The sequence below is a fragment of the Poromitra crassiceps genome, assembly GCF_964638095.1.
Source record: "Poromitra crassiceps genome assembly, contig: HAP1_SCAFFOLD_341, whole genome shotgun sequence".
Classification (NCBI taxonomy): domain Eukaryota; kingdom Metazoa; phylum Chordata; class Actinopteri; order Beryciformes; family Melamphaidae; genus Poromitra; species Poromitra crassiceps.
This window is the reverse complement of record NW_028152063.1, coordinates 60,243-77,608: the sequence shown is the minus strand read 5'-3', so window position 1 is coordinate 77,608 and position 17,366 is coordinate 60,243. Positions and strand designations below refer to the sequence as shown.

Here is a 17,366-nt window from a genome sequence, read left to right as displayed (position 1 = left end):
TGGTAACCTGTGTGCTGTTATCAACACTTACTATTTATTGTACTGCCTTTTTTATTGTTTTTATTTTTATTATATTATGGATCCCCCTGGGTCTGAAATAAAGTTTGAATTGAATCTCCTGGCGGAGATAATAAAATATTACAGTATCAGCCAGGACATTTTACTACATTATTGGTGAAGTTATTACATTACTTGGTTTATTACATTTTTGATCAAGTTAAGTGCAGATTTTACTACATTGTCATGATATTATTATGTTATTGAGTGCTACAGTCCTCTTACGTTGTGTCTGGGGGTCCAGGTTCATTACTGAAGCATGGAGGTTTGCCTTTAGACCAGTCACTCTTACAGCTGGGTGCTGGAGACTCTGCTCTCTGCCTGTGGTACTGACCTCTGGAAACACAAATGGTTGATATCATCATTAGTTCTAGTAAAGACAGACAACAATGTGTTGTCACACTGTTACTGTTTCTGTCCATCTGGAGTTTTTCATAAGGAGAACAGCTGCTTCTGTTCTGATCCTAATCTGCACTTTAACAATAAAGTCAATTTATTACATTACTAGATTATAAATATAGTTTGCTGGGACTCCAGCCTAGTGTTGTGTTGTGTTGTGTTGTGTTGTGTTGTGTTGTGTTGTGTTGTGTGTGTAAGGTCTGTGTGTGTTCTGGGCGGTTCCCAGAAGCACACTCCTCAAGTTTGAAGTCAATGGGATGAATGGTCCATGAGGTAAACCACTTTTTTTGAAGTTGATCGGACAACCGGTTCTCAAGATAAACAACTTTTTGTGTTTGCCAGTAGGTGGCGATATGCCGAGTTTGTGTGTGGCGGGTGGGGGGGGGGGTGTCTGTGTGTGTGTGTGTGTGTGTGTGTGGTGCGGGGGGCTGGGGGGTGTGGCGTGGTATCTGTCGACCGCCGTCGGGTCGGCAGGCACCAAACGTCGATTCAAGGATAGATTTGCTGAACATAAATATGCTATACGTTCTATTAATCCTAACTACCCTATGGCCAATCATTACAAACCTGCTGGACACACACATTGTAACTGACCGAGAATCATGGCAATATAAGTCATCCTCAAATCTATCAGAGGACGGGACAGACTCAAACATCTTCTCCAAAGAGAAACTTTTTGGATTGTTACCCTAAGAGCAACTTTTCCTGGGGCCTGTACTACAAATGTTCTATAAGAAGATCCAGGATCTGTCCCTTGATCTGGTTTGTCTAAACAGCTCGATTGTAGTTAACTTGTACTACGAACCTCGTTTGCCACTGGTTTAGTGGAACCAGGTTTTTCTAATCAAGTTGAGAGCGCGTGCACATGAAAATGCCCGTGCACATGAGCTCGTGCCCGCAAAAGAGGCATGGTTTTTAACAACTACACTGTAAAAAATTTACTGTGAAATTTACAGTAACTTACTGGCAGCAAGTAGCCATTAATTTACTGTAATTATATTCACAGTACAACTACAGTACTCATATTCACAGTAGTGATTTCTTTATTGTAAAATGTATTTACAGTACCATTGTCTTTACTGTGTTTCCTTTCACAGTGTTATTTTATTACTGTATATTTGTTTACAGTAGTATTATACTGTGTTTCTGTTCACAGTCCCAATTTTTCTACTGTACATTTGTTCACAGTAGTGTTTCATTACTGTAAAATCTGTTTACAATATATTTTCTTTACTGCGTTTCCTTTCACAGTGCTAATTTCTTTACTGTACATTTGCTTACAGTAATGTTTCATTACTGTAAAATCTATTTACAATTCTGGTTTCTTTACTGTGTTTCTTTTTACAGTACCAATTTATTTACCATATATTTGTTTACAGTAGGTTTTTATTACTGTAAAATGTATTTACAATATTTGTTTCTTTACTGTGTTTCTTTTTACAGTGCCAACTTATTTACTGTACATTTGTTTACAGTAGTGTTTTATCATTGTAAAATCTTTTTACAATATTGGTTTTATTACTGCTTTTCTTTTCACATTGCCAATTTCTTTACTGTACATTTGTTTACAGAGCTGGTTTCTTTAATGTAAACTAAACAGTTAAGCACTGTGATTTTTAATGGTACTGTAAATGGCATTACAGTGCAGTAAACAGTGCTGTACATTTGATAACTCTTATTCACTGTGATTTCAATCTTCTACTGTAAAATTTTAATCTTGTTGTGATTTCATATTTACCTATTAGTAACTTCAGAAAACAGGCAACTTGTTAATTACACAGTTATTTATTAAAGTAATTTGAACATGCAACACACAAAATTACCCGTAACTAAACTTTTTCGCTAGACATTTGTCTGGACTTCCAGCATGTAACGGGTGCCAATCAGGGAAAACAATAGGCATCTCCCGAAGCATCGAGCGGGAATGTTAACGTTAGTAGAGTAAACACAGCCGTAAGTGCAGATATTGCAGAAATAGGCTTAGTAACAATTAAACAAAGAATTTGAACATGCAACACAATAACAATTTTAAAACTAAAAACCTCACATTATGTTTCGCTACATGTTTCAGTCTGGACTTCCAGCTGTCCACCGGCAAAACAATAATGGCATTTCCCAAGGATCAAGCGGTAATGTTAAAGAGCATGGTGCAGGCAAAAAATAATAATTTATAGTTAGGAGGTAGGAGTGAAATGAAAAAAAATGAAAAAAAACAAAAAAAAAACATGCCCTTAGCTCAGAAATCTGGAGGAAAAGGTGGCATTATAATGCACCATTTCCCCCCCAAAGGCAACTGTTTACTTTCTGTTTAGTTTTGGCTCTATCTATGGTTGATATGGCACTTTATGAAGTTTTTAATAGTTTCAGTAGTCAAACATAACTAGTTGACCCCTAATATGCAATCGGTTTTTCAAAATAACGCCTATTTGGAAATATAATTTTGGAGAACCGCACAGCCGACTGACCATCTCAGCTGATGTAACCCGGCTCCAGAATGGTCTCAGGTGGATAAGTATATCGTCGCAGATGGACGGACAGATGGTCGGCCTACGGAGGCAATGATCCGAGGGAACGTTTATTGTTAATTAAAAACGTCACAGGTGTTATTGCTCGATTTGCAGGTTTATAAAAAACAGTCTAGATGCAACTATGTGTGGGGAAAAAACAAAAGAGAATCCTAAAAGTCCCACATATTATTGCAAAGTGGTCTCTAACCTGCACCATGCTCTTTAATCTTAGAGTAAAAACAGCCATAAGTGCAGATATTGCAAAAATACAATAACAATTAAACAACAAAAAATGGCAATGGGATTTTAGAGAAAAAAATCATTTTCAAAAAAGGTAAAAAAAGTGCCAACAAAGGTCTACCCCTTGCCTTCCACCCTGAGAGGGCCATCACCAGAATTCCAGTTGGAGCCCTGGGCCATGGCGCTGCAGTGCACTCGCTTCAACCAACTGTAATCACACAAGAGAAAAATGTGATAAACATGTTCCAGTTTTATTATCTGAACATCAGAAACGGTAAGCAAATCTTAGGCCTATACATATAAAACAGAAATATAAAACAGATCAGGACAATCTGTGTAACAGAAGTACTGAGAGGGAGTATCTCCCGTAATGATTGCAACAATAATAAACTAAACATGTAGCCTACAACATTAACATCTATTATCAACAAATCAAATTGTCTGTGGGCTTACTGGGCTACAATCCAAATTAGATTATCATTTGAAATTATTTGACCAGACTTACTGACCATTAGTCGATTTGTTTTCTGCTTGTCGCCTGCCTCTCTTGTTTTACTCGAGATATACTTTTTCCTATTGTTTTATTTATCTATTGTAATTGTCTTTTTGTTTATTTGTTTTTATGCGGCCATTGTTTGTCTTCTTCCATCCAAACCGTTGGTAATCGAGAGAAGAAAAAAACTTTGTTATAAAATAATTAATTTGTTCCTAAACAAACGCCAATGTTCCAATGTATTTATTACTGTAGTAGTCTATCCTTTATAGTTGATATTTATTCCAGTGTTTTCATTAAGGGGCAGTAGGAATATGTAATTGGTCGGCATTAAACAGGCCAGGCCAAAAGGCGTGGGCTTACGCGCACCGGCAAAATGTTTGGCCATTTGAAGCCAAATGAGGTGAATCTAATGCTAATGCAGGGATGAAAAGTCATGGATAGTGAAAAAAGGTGACAGATATCAGGGCAGTCATAAAACCACTCCGATATCCTCCTATTTTGCTATGAAAAAAAGTTGACTGTCACCTAAATGTGACTCGTTTGCATCCCTTCTAATGTGATGTTACATCAAACCTATTTGTTCACGAATATAATTCAACATTGCCTACATACCGTAATTGTAAATAACCTCAACTTAAAGTGGAGATGAAGCTGTTCGATAATATGACTGTAATTTGCATTTTATCTCAGACATGACACTGCAATCAAGTCTGAAATCCACTTCGATTTTCTAGAAGAAAATATAATTCATAATTCACCTTTTCACCACTAGATAGATGGATTTGAGACTTGCAGTGTCCCATCTTGTCTTGTCTGAGGTAAAATGCAAATGAACCACTATTAACAAACAAGAGTGGTAGGCTACAGAAGCAGAAAACAAATAAAATTTCATTTTACAGTTTGGTCAAATCGACTAATGGTCAATACGTCTGGTCAAATGTATTGTAGCCCAGTGTACTTGTATTGTGCAATCATTGCATACCCGATTATACCATGAATACTCGATTCTGATTGGCTGCATGGTGTCCATCATTTTCTGATAATGTACACCTAACTAGTAGGGCTGTGAATCTTCACTGGCCTCACGATTCGATTACGATTCAGAGGGCTACGATTTGATTATAAAACGATTATCGATGCATCTTGATGCATCTTAAATCGATGCATCACTTTTTTTCCCCAATACATGATTTATTTTTTCTCACTGTGTGGCTACTTTTAAAATAAAAATGCATTTGGAATTGCATTGTATTATGATCCATAATTAAAATAAACAAATGCATGTACTTCCATTATATTTTATTCGATTATTAAAAAATGTATAATAATAATCGATTTCTGACATTTGTGAATCGATGCAGAATCGTGCACGTCCGCATCGCGATGCATCTTATAATAGATTATTTTTGACACCCCTACTAACTAGACAAACAGAATCCAGGAGGTCTTGCTTGATGTCAGTCCCCAGGTTTTGATGCAGACTACCATTGAATAAAACTAAGGCACTCCGTCTTCAAGTAAAAATATATATTTAATTAATCATCGAGCACAAGGCAAAGTAAGTCAAGTTCAAGTAAAGTTTAGTTGGAGACGGAGATAGTTTTATTTCATGGTAGTCTGTATCAAAACCTGGGGACTGAAATCAAGCAAGACCTCCTGGATTCTGTTTGTCTAATACTATTACCTGCCCCACTAATGAGCACCAGTCGGATGAGCCATCAGATCCATGCGCTTCCCTCTTCTGCTGTATACTATTGTACACCTACTTAATTCAGTCAAATGGTCTGTTCACCATTCATAACTCAATGGGCCATGGTCTCAGCCTGTATAGAGGATTTTACAGCAGAGCCGTTCTGCTCTACCGGGTTAATATGGCCCTTTTATAAGTTTAGGGGGGGAAACTGTAGATCACCATATTGTGCTCAGTTTATCAAAAATAACGGCTATTTAGAAAATTTGATTTTCATTTTTAGAGATCTGAAAAACCCGGACGAGCCAGTCACCTCAGCTGACAGAAGCCAGGCTCTGAGCAGCACGCCCGGGGAACGTAACTGTTATCATACCAGGGAGAATGACCAAATTAACTGTTTTGTGCACCTCTGTGGTCATTAGATAATGTCCCTGTGGCATTTTGATTATGATGTATTTCCTTTTGGAAGATAAATGTTCTCATATATTCAATCTAATGCCTTGTAGTTAAAGGGATAGTTCGGTTTGTTTGAAGTTGGGTCCTATCAGCTAGTCAGATACACTAACGTAATTCGGTACAGTGCTCTGGAAGCGAGGCGCAGTGTCTAACGAGATCCAGCACCCAGAGCAGCAGCCAAACCAGCCTTTTCTCTCTCAGTACTGGGGGTCAACAACTAAAACTATAACTGTAATTTAGCCACCTAAAACAACGCCCACCTAAACAAATCGATATCCGTGTACATGCACGCTCTATTTTGACAATTTTCAGCGCTTTACTTTTCCGCAAAACAGCAGTTTCATTCGGCACTGCTTTTTCTCCCAACCGTACAACCACCGTATTCCTCCGCTAAAAGCCAGCTCCGAGCCGCAGCACTGGATTACTCTGCAGTTATTTTGGGGTAGGCTATTTTATTTCTCCCGGTTTGAAGACACAACAAATAGAATACACGAAAGAAAATATGAGTGATTTTGATAGCGAGGATGATATGCCATTCACCTTGGTGACAAGAGGATACAATTATGAACCAGAGAGAATACAGAAGAGGAACTTTTGCAGAGAGTGAACAGGCAGAGAGATGCGCCTGCTGCCTAAATGCCTGGGTGCCCTGGCTGCAGACCTTATTCACCATTCCCAGGATAAATTGTGGAAAACGACCCAGACCAGAGAGGCCAGGTGACTTGTTGTCTCTAAAGTAAGTCAGTGTTTTATCTCTCTTCTAAGCCTTCCTGTTTTGTAAACCGCGGCTCTGTGCTCTGTGCTGGCTTTAGCGGAGGAATACGGTGGTTGTACGGTTGGGAGAAAAAGCAGTACCGGAAGAAATGACTGTTTGGCGGAAAAGTAAAGCGTAGAAAATTTTCAAATAGAGCGTGCATGTACACAGATATCGATTTGTTTAGGTGGCCGTTGTTTGAGGTGGCTAAATTACGTTTTAGTTGTTGACCCCCAGTACTGAGAGAGAAAAGGCTGGTGAGGCTGCGCGAGGCTGCTCCTCTGGGTGCCGGATCTCGTTAGACACTGCGCCTCGCTTCCAGACCACTGTACCGAATTACGTTAGTGTATCTGACTAGCTGATAGGACCCAACTTCAAACAAACCGAACTATCCCTTTAACTAGAACGACCGCACCGCGGATATATGCCTTCGCCAACAAGTGAGCAGTCGACATCCCTGTCTGTCCAGACTTTGACGTTTGAGCCAAATGTGATGACATTCAGTCAAGGTGTTCCTGAGATATCGCAGTAACGAGCTTGAAAATGGCATTCGTGAGGTGACAGTGACCTTGACCTTTGACCACCAAAATGTAATCAGTTCATCCTTGAGTCCAAGGATTTAAGCCAAATGTGACGAAATTCTGTCAAGGCATTCATGAGATATCGCGTTAACGAGCTAGAAAATGACGTTCATGAGGTCAGTGACCTTGAACAGTATGGGTGCGTCGAAGGGACAAAATATCGGCATTCGATTAACACGATAAAAAAAAACGTGTTATGGTCGGCCCTTAATCGCATCGCGATTAACGCTGACAGCCCTAATATATATATATATAAATATAAATATATATATATATATATATATATATATATACACATATATACAGTATATATATCGAAAAGCATCTGGGGGGGGGGCGTAAATTACAGTCTACCCAGTTCTCCAGGGACCACTACACCACTGGATACCGTTGCTATTTTCAAATACCCCAGTATACGAAATTTCTTTATTACCACCCAACCCTACCGTGAGTCCTGCTTGTGATAAAGGGCTGTATTTAAATAAATAAACTTTCAATACAAAGGCCAACCTATTATCAGAACCTCACCTTCATCTAGATTTGCCAATCAATCTCTGTGAAGGCCCTGATGAATGAAACCACATGGGGGTTCATTTCTGATGTCTTCCGCTTCACCATTTTCCCACTCTTCCGGCTCACCTGGACCTTGGCAGTGCATTTGGTGGAATCAGGATTAATCCTGACAAAAAACCTATAAAAAATGCAAACATTCGATGTAAAAAAAACTTAGTGCTAGTTAAAAATCAACTTTTCAGTGGCCACAGAGAAACTTTACACTTTCTGCAGTCAATTGTGGAAAGAGGAAACAGCCTTCTAGTGTCAAACTCTACACAGACATCATTCTGCACAGTGAAGCTCAAACATCCAACTGTATGAACAAGAAGAAAAATGTTTTCTTTTCTTTAGGGGTGTTTAACCCATTTCAGACGGGATGACGTTCGCGTCATTCTCCCTTTAAAGACGGGATGCCGTTCGCGTCAATATACCTTTGAAGACGGGATGACGTCTACGTCAATTTGTAGTTTAGCTGTAGTTTTTCGCCTATTTCCGGTCTCTAGGCAAATGAAATCATTCAGAAAACACACGTGGGGTCTCGCAATGCATTCTGGGATTGTTTTGGGAAGGAAAAGTTTTTTTTTTCTTCACTTTGAGCGGATCTGTTAGAGCGATGGAGGAAGAAAATAATATTAGCGAAGGAAGCGATTTTGAAGACGCGGAATATTCTGAACATTCCACCGTTGATGAAGAGTTAAATGATGACCCAGTTACAGACCCCGATTGGCAGCCCTTGGACAGAGATCAGTGGGTCAGAACTATGTTTCAGGATGACGATGACGATGAGTCTGACGAAGAAGACCAATTCGAAGGCTTCCATGGAAACTGGGTAACGGAGCAGCGCTGTTACCGTCCTGTGCCGGTCAAAGCGTTCAAAAGGGTGCCCGGGGTGAAAAGCGGTGTTGGCTTACAAGCCGATTCCACACCTCTATTTTCTTTCGAGAAAATTTACACGGAGGAAATGTGGGACCGTCTTGTCACGGAGACGAACCGATATGCCGACCAGAGACGCACAATTCCCCCAGCCAAAAAAGCAGCCAAGTGGACCCCGGTAACAGTGAAAGAAATGAAAACATTCATTGGGCTGTGTCTCGCCATGGGGATAATGAAACTTCCCGTCCGAAGAGAGTACTGGCGGCTATCCAAAAACATCTTCAAAACCAACTTCGGCCAGAATATGTCCCGGGACCGATTTGACGCCATTTGGAGGTAGGCTAAGAACAATAATATTATCCTTGTTATTATAACCATTGCGTGATATAGATGCGCCCCATTGAATAGGATGCGCTATATAAATAATAGTAGTTTGATAGATAAAATGTAACATTAGTACCATTGTTATGATGCCCTAAGGGAAATGAAATATATTGCAAATGTATTAGAGGTGTAGTGGGAGTATTGCCATAGTAGCGAGCTTATACACTGGGGTAAGAAACCCCTGCTGGGCTCGGCTGCTACACCTATTGTGTGTGGGCAAACACCTAGTAGGCCTATTGTTATTCAATTGTCAGGAATGTGGAGAGAATGCGCTTCACTCTTTGCACCAAGACAGACACTGCACTTAGACAGACCCTGTAACCCTCAAGTGTAACTAACCTATATAATGATATAGCCTACAATTTTTCATTTCATCCAAGATGTGTCTACTTGTATATAATATACAATACAATATACAATATTGTATACAATATACAAGACATTATATTGTTTATAATATATTGTAATATGTGTCTAATTACCCCCCCTCCCCTACCCCCCCTCTTCCATCCTCCCCTCTCTCACCTCTTCAGATACCTTCACCTCCAAGATAACAACGCACGAGGCGACCCAGCTGATAAGCTCTGGAAACTGCGCTGGTACCTGGACTTCCTGAACCAGCGCTTCCAGGACCTCTATGAGGTCAACGGCACAGTCAGCATTGACGAATCAATGATCAAGTTCAAAGGCAGGCTTGGCTTCCGGCAATACCTGCCAATGAAGGTACTGCTGATTGATTGATCAAATTGTCTCACCTCTATTTTGCCTATGTAACCTGCATCTTTTGGTAATGTGTGAAATAAACATTCATTCATTCATTCATTCCAGCCAACCAAATGGGGCGTGAAGGTTTGGGTGATGGCGGAGAGCTCAACAGGCTACGTTCCGCACTTCAAAGTAAGGAAAAAAATCAGCACACCAAGAATATGCAAATATGTATTCTGTAATGTGTTGTTATTTGAGTGACCTTTCAAGCACCCAAGGCCCTTCCTCAGACTTGTGTTTCTTCTTGCAAACTCCCCAGGTGTACACAGGACGTGAAGCGGCGCCGCAGACGGGCCTGGCACAGCGCGTGGTGCTGGACCTCGCCAAGCCATACAATGGCACCTTCCTGTCCATTTATATGGACAACTTCTACACCAGTGTAGAACTCCTCCAGGAGATGAACGGCCTTTTCCTGTACGGCTGTGGCACCCTTCGGGCCAATAGGAAGGGGCTGCCGAAGGACCACAGCCTGACAAAGAGGGCTGCGCTGGGGAAGCACGAGTTCCGGGTGGCACAGCAGGATGACCTCACCTTCTGCGTGTGGCAAGACACAAAGACGGTGATGGTCTTGTCCAATCACCATGACCCCAGCGCAACAGGGACTGTAAGGCGGAGGAGAGATGAGACCCACCGGGCTGATGTGGTAGTGCCCGCTTGCCTGGCGGACTACCAGAGCCACATGAAAGGTTTGTTTTACAGATTTATGTTTTATAAACAAAAATTAAAATACTGTAAGCTTATATTCACTGAGGTCATTTGAGTGAAAATGTACGTATGTAAACAGAGTTCCATGTGTGTTCCAGGTGTGGATCTCCTCGACCAGATGATTGGATACTATGGTTTCGATCATCGGTCAAAGAAATGGTGGCGGCGTGTGTTCTTCTGGGGCCTGTCTGTGTCGTGCTACAACGCCTACGTTGCAGCCAGGTCTGTTGGAGGAAGGCACAAACATTACAAGGACTGGCTGGAGACCTTGCTGGAGGAGCTCATCACACCGGTGACAAGGAGGGCCCCTCCTGTGATCCCTCCTCCTTCTCCTCCTCCTCCTCTGTCCCCAGCTTCCAGACCAGCCTCTCCATTTGGCTCTCCTTCCACTCCAGAGAGCAGGGGAGCCTCCCCAGCACCAAGCACATCGAGCAGGGCAGCCTCCCCAGCACCCAGCACGTCAGGAGAAGCCACAGGTCCCCCAATGCACGACTTCGGGAAGGTGTTTGAGAAGCGGAAGCTCTGCAGGGAGTGCCAGTTGTTGCTGGACAAAAAAGATGTAGTAGGCAGTGGGCTAACTGTGTATGGCTGCATACAGTGTGACCTGCCTGTCCACATTGAGTGTTTTGGAAAACACTACAGACATTTTTTGTAAGTGTTTGCTAAACACTAGCTGACACTTTAGACACTTGCCCCTTTGATGGTAAATGGACTGCATTTTTTTTTATGGTTGCAAGGGGACACAAGGGGGCAGTGTGGAGCACATTTTTGATTTTATTTGAGTGGTTTGGAGTGATTTGTTGCTTGTTTTTTCATACGTTTTTTAGTTTTTTAAAAATTTTCTGTGTTTACAGCAATATTTGACAATGCTATTGAATTGTCATACCAATAAACACCTTTTACAAGGAAAGCCACATGTGTCAGCTCTCAAATGCCTTTTAAAGTGTGTTTTTATCTTCTACAGAGGCTGAGATATCACTATTTTAGTAGGCGTTGACATTTCTATGAAAAGTTCAGGATTTGGGGGTCTATTATCAAATCGGACTTAGGTTTTAGAGGCTATTTTTTAGGCGAAAATAGGCTGAAATGGGTTAAGAGTTTCATAAACTTTTGTTAACCACAGATCTTATTTCAGGCATCTAAACAAAACCCCCATACAAAAACCCCATTGATTTCCAGCAGGGCCCGAAATTAACTTTTGACCCACCGGCCAGTGGCGGTGGGTAGATGGAAAAAATCTACCCGCCAAGCATATTTCTTACCGGCCAAAAAAACAAACACATTTTTGTGTCACATATATTCATATATATTTAAAAAAAAATCAGTACATTTCAAGTAGATAAGGTATTACGTTGAAGAATACACTTAAATAAGAGGCCAGAGTAAAATTTGAAGCAAATTATTGGCACAGCTGGCAATATTGGCACCATGGCGCAACATTGTTTTGCGTCGGTAACGTGTTCTCCGTGATAAATTACACCCTTTGATATTTATGACTCATGCTTTTGTTTTCCACAAGCTGCCTCACTGCATACAAATTAAAATAACAGCTACAATTTAGCGAGGCAGGATGGTTGTAAATTAGCCTACAATGCTGATGAAGAGCTCACAGATAAACGTTAACAGTAGCCTATTATGAACCTAAACGTGTTATTGTAAGTCGCTTTGGATAAAAGCGTCTGCCAAATGACGCAATTTAATGTAAATGAACGTTACTCAATAACGTTCTCATTTGGTTAGTGTTGATGAAATATGAAAGCACTAATTTGCGGTTGGCAACATGTCTGACATGTCTTTTCATTCCACTTAATTAAACAACGGTAAATAAACACCGTTTCCACCGTGCTTTTCACTGATTGGTCAGAGATACTGTACACGTCATTTTCTGCGACACTATTTTGGCTAGTGTGAGGTTTAAGGACTACTAGTTAAGATGTACCTTACGTCTCCGTGATGCAATTAAACAAAGACACAACTTTAGTGTCAAACTAACTAGTTTGAACGTAGCAGTTAGTTTACACCCTAACTTAAGAGCGAACTTACGTTCAGCTGGTGCAACAGGCTGCAGACTCCCATGTTACACCACGGAACAACTCATCACTACAGCCCCAGCATCATACTGTAGCCAGTCTCTTGAAACACCGCTATCGCCAAACTTCCACTCCTCTCGAAACTTTCTTTTGTTAGGTGGTCCCGCTCTCGCTGCCGCTTCATCCTTTTCGTCGGAGAAAGCCGCGGTGGGTTTTCTTTTTAGCGGCCGGCTTACTCCCTCGATATGGTTCCACATTGTAACCCATTTAACGTTATATTAAGCTAACGTTAGCTATAGCAGGCGGACCGGCGTAACGTTAGCTCCCTGCAGTGCAAGCAGGTGCTGCAGAATGCAGATGGCCACGGCCAGTCGGGACAGAAGAGTAGCGCATGTGACGTCGGTAAACAAGCCAAAACAAGCCAAAAATGAGGCCGGAGATGACGCGCAAGGAGAGATTGGGGGCTGCAAAAAAGGCGACTGTCGTAAGACCAAAACACACCGCAGTTTTAATTATTGTACATGACTATTTTGTTACCCGCCACGTGGCGGACAGACCTCTCAGTGTCACTCGCCAAACCTAAAATCTGCCCGCCATTGGCGGGTGGCGGGCTCTAATTTCGGGCCCTGATTTCCAGACAAGGAAACCAAGTGATGCTAACTTCTGGTTCGGCCTGCAAAAATATGTCATCGCTGCAATATTCCATTTGTACCAAAATGTTCAAAATCCACCCATAGAGCCGACCCCCCACACACGCACACATGCATGCACACTCCTGATTTACTGACATTTCAATACCGGTTCTTCCACACATGACAACGCCATTACGTTTATAAAATAGGCCGCATATGGGAAAGGGTACTTGGAGTATTGCTTCTCCATAATATGCCATGTACTATCTGTGGACATGATGGATGTTATTGAGTCATTTAAGTTGGTGTTTCTCAAACTGGGATCCGGATGGGGGACCCTGTGACAAAATCTTGTCAAATGGGGTCTGTGGTCTAATTTGTGTCTTTTATCTTTCATTTAGTGGTCCTTGACGTGAAAAAGTTTGAGAAAGTTTGAGAGACTAGTAGGTACCACTGTTCCTGACAAAGTGGTCCATGGCAACTGCAAGTAGCTTCTTAACATCTAAAATATTCCCTGCATGCAAGTGGGGCTTTGTGACTTTAGGGTCATGTAAGATCTCATTTAAGAAATAGTATACAGGTAAAGTGATAACACAACCATTTGTGAAAATAAGTAATACCTCTGAATAAACTCCAGAGTTGTGGCTGCTTCCACCTGATATTCTATGTTGAACACATAGTAGGAGGCGAAGAGGACGGCCAAGGCAGTGGTGAGGTCAAGGTGGCAGGTGGCAGCAGGTGGGATTACTACTCTCCCCTCAATGGACAGCATCCATTTTTTTGCAGTCAGAATTGGATCACCTGAAGAACAATAAATCAGACATTGCAACAATTATATTGCATTGCAATATCTTCTACAAATGATTGGATCCTCGGTCAGAACTGTAAAACAGAAAACATGCTACAGCGTCAAAGCACTTGCCAAATGAGCTGCAGCTGGCGAGCATGGTAGCGCAGCCGGCGTGCAGAGCTCCCCAAAAATGTGACTCAACACAGCTGATGCGCAGGGATGTATTAGCGAAGGGGCGTACCAGGCCCAGGGACCCAAGACCTCAGGGACCCTATAACCCAGAGTAGGGATGGGTATCAAGCACCGGTATTATTTGATACCAGTTCCTGATTAGTCAGTACCAGTATTGAAGTATATAAAGAGTATTGATAAGGTCCTGGACATTTGGTGCTGCCATCGGTATTTTATTTTTAATTGTTTTACCGTTCCCTAATGATGACGAAGCGGCACCAGGCGTTTGATGTTGCGTGTTTACACTCTGTCCTGTCACGGCATAGTTTGAGACACGGATCAAGGTTAATAAGCGTTATGTGGATTTTCGGTTAATTTTACTTTCGACTAACCGACACCCTTAAGCGGTTAACCCTTGGTTAATTTTTTTTTAAGACGTGAAATATTAAGACAGTGGCGCGTGCCTTTCATTCCAGAGCTCCATAGGGTTTCAGACTGCATTTTTGCTACCATTATTTTAGTGTGCGAGTCGGCCTGCTCTGCTTCCTACACTACCAAATCCACTTGAATTTGACATTAACCTTATGATAGATGGGCAGATAACAGGTAACAGCACTACATTCTCTGCTTAGGCTAACTTCTAGTCAATTTACACATTTTGCTGGGGACTCCCCTGCGACCCCCTCGTCAAGCTGAGGTTTGAGTATATAGGACAGGTCATCGGCAAGGCTGCAAGCCGAGGCTGATTGTTGGAGCATGTTCCTCGCAAAAAACTGGGCACTGGGCAGCATGACAAAGGTTTGAATTGAATGTCAAAATATATGAATGTGAAACTTACCAAGCATGATGATCCTTGGAGTGACGGGGAGAGACAACTGGGCTTCTGCATCAGCGGGAGTGGTAGTCACCTACAGTATAAATGACAGTGAAGATAAGAAAATGGAGAAAGGTATGGAGAATGAAAAAGTAATTGAGTTAAAGAATTGGGAAAAACTTCAGAAAGACTTCATAAATATCTGGTTTTCAGTTTTCAGATTAACTACTTTCAAGAGATTCACTGGAAAAAGCTCATGAGATGTTTCTGGGCAATTTAACTACTCGTACTGTAGCTAGCAACCCATTAGAATACATACTTTACATGTGTAATGGAAATAGGATTTGTGGAATGTGGACAGAGTGCAGGATGCCACTTCTGGTTGTAATCAATAAACTCTTGATAATGTAAACATTGTGCACACAGTAGGCACCAGTGAATCCACCCTCCACACAGCATGCTCTAAAGAGTTGAGAGATAGACGCTTGCACCGTATAAGTCATAGTGTAAGGTGAGGTATTTCCATTTAAAAGTGCTCAACCACCAACAACATAAACGTGCCCTCAAACAAAAATATGACCCAAGGCCCCAAGCTATTGGCAAACAAACCATTTACAAATATACAGTTAATACAAACTCCTAGGGAGACAGGACTGCCAGATGCAGACCTGCTTTTACTTGAGCCCAAGCACAAGATGCCATCAAAGGTTCACCAAACCTGCAAGACAATTCTGGAGGTTTGAAATGTTGCACTCTAATCAAAGTTAAAGGAGAACTTCACCGAAGAATAATGCCGATTTATTTAGCACTTGATCTCACACATATCCAAAAACTGGAAACAGTTTGACAGTTATTGAGAGTTGATTTGAGTTAGTTGATACCAGTGATGTAATTTGTGCATGAATGACATCACTGGCATCAACTTTAACTCAAATCAATTCAATAACTGTCAAACTAAATGATTGCCTGCAAAACTGTACAGTTTGCGGATATGTCTGACATCAAGTGCTAAATAAATTAGCATTGTTTTTCGGTGACTATTCTCATAGAACGAGTAGCACTGAAATTAAGGGTCAAAATAGCAAACTAATATATTAAAGCAATTAACGCACTTAGCCACTTACATCAGCTTGGAGAAAAAGGGCGCTCTCTTGCTCTTTGAAGTAGGTCAACATTACAAGCATCACTGCTAGTCCATCGGTGCCTGGCTCTCGGTCCTTCTTTAAGGCTTCCTTCAGAACAGCTTTCACTTCGTTACTCCACTTTGTACGCTGAGCTCCGAAGTAGTTCAGAAGCCTTTCACCCTTTTTGTCCAAGTCTTCGCCCAGTCTGGTGTGTAGTTCAACACCGGTGAGGGTCGTGAAGTGTGAAAGTAAAAACTTCCGTGAAAAAAGAAATGGCCACTGTTTACTTAAGTCCAGAATGCTGGGGGGTGGGGTTGCATTTATATCCTCCCGCTGTTTAACATATGTGATTGTCATTAGCTCTTCTACCTTCCCTCTCTCAGCTCCCTTGAGCCCCTCTCGACTGAATATATCCACCATCTCAAGCCTCTTTTCTTCTAATGATGCTGACGTTTCCCCATCTGGGTACTCCTCTGGCTGCCAACGAACACACCCATAACTGTCGATTTTTGCACATTTAGTTACTCTTGGCTGGTCATCATCTTCACTCATCTGGATGCGTTTGGGCTTCCTCAGGCGGGACAGTGTGTTGTCTCGATTTACATAATCAACTCTGGTCTTGAGCTGTTGGAGTAAACTGAAGTACCCGCATCCAAGTACATCCCCCTCCCCAGTTGTATCTAAGAAGCTATTTGGATATTTCTGAGTTATGGCTTTTGCTAATACTGTGCATTCTTGGCGAGTAGGGTTCAAGGAGTGTTCTCTCATCGCATCAACGGTGACTCTTATCAAGTGTCGGCGGTCCCCCTCCTCTGGCTTCTTACCAGCATCTATAGCTCTCTTAAGAGACGGCTTCGCTTTGTCCCAGGGCACCCGGAAACTGTCCACCCATGCACTGTTCTGTATGGAGATGGGACTTTGGGGGGGCGATATGGAGCTTATGCTGGAGGTGGAGGTGGAGGTGGAGGTGGAGGCGGAGGTGGAGGCTTCTGGCTCAGGCGCTAAAGTGCTCAATTGGGGAATGACAGGACCTGCATTATACAAACACAAGTGACAGGTCACAAAATGGTTGTGAGAAGTAGGGATGCACACAAAAACCACTTTTTTCCAGACCAACAGGGATATATGCTAATATATGTGGTGGCCTGCAGAAACCCACATGCTGAAAATGTGACATTTTCATTTTTTTGATATTTAAATAAATTAGAAAACGTGAGAAAAACAGGTATCAATAATAAAACATTTAAATGGATACAATACTCATTTGCAACAGTTTTGATACCATCAGTGCTTTCTTTTAAGATTTGTCCCTCCTTATCATAATAGGTATCGAAGTAGAAAAA

General features: G+C 41.7%; 2 protein-coding genes across 2 annotated transcripts in view; one reads left to right on the top strand and one right to left on the bottom strand.

The window, feature by feature from the left end:
- LOC310771075 (uncharacterized protein) overlaps positions 1-17,366 on the bottom strand; it is a 54,298-nt gene that overhangs the window by 17,108 nt on the left and 19,824 nt on the right. Inside the window, exon 5 of the mRNA XM_083663754.1 lies at positions 283-393. Within this exon, the coding sequence (XP_083519880.1) occupies positions 283-393 (111 nt within the window). The remainder of the gene's footprint in view (positions 1-282; positions 394-17,366) is intronic.
- LOC310771074 (uncharacterized protein) lies at positions 8,496-11,376 on the top strand (the record flags this gene model as incomplete). The annotated part of the gene is made up of 3 exons (XM_083663753.1): positions 8,496-8,944; positions 10,136-10,443; positions 10,561-11,376. The coding sequence occupies 3 exons, from the start codon at positions 8,496-8,498 to the stop codon at positions 11,115-11,117; spliced, it is 1,314 nt and encodes a 437-aa protein (XP_083519879.1). The 3' UTR covers positions 11,118-11,376.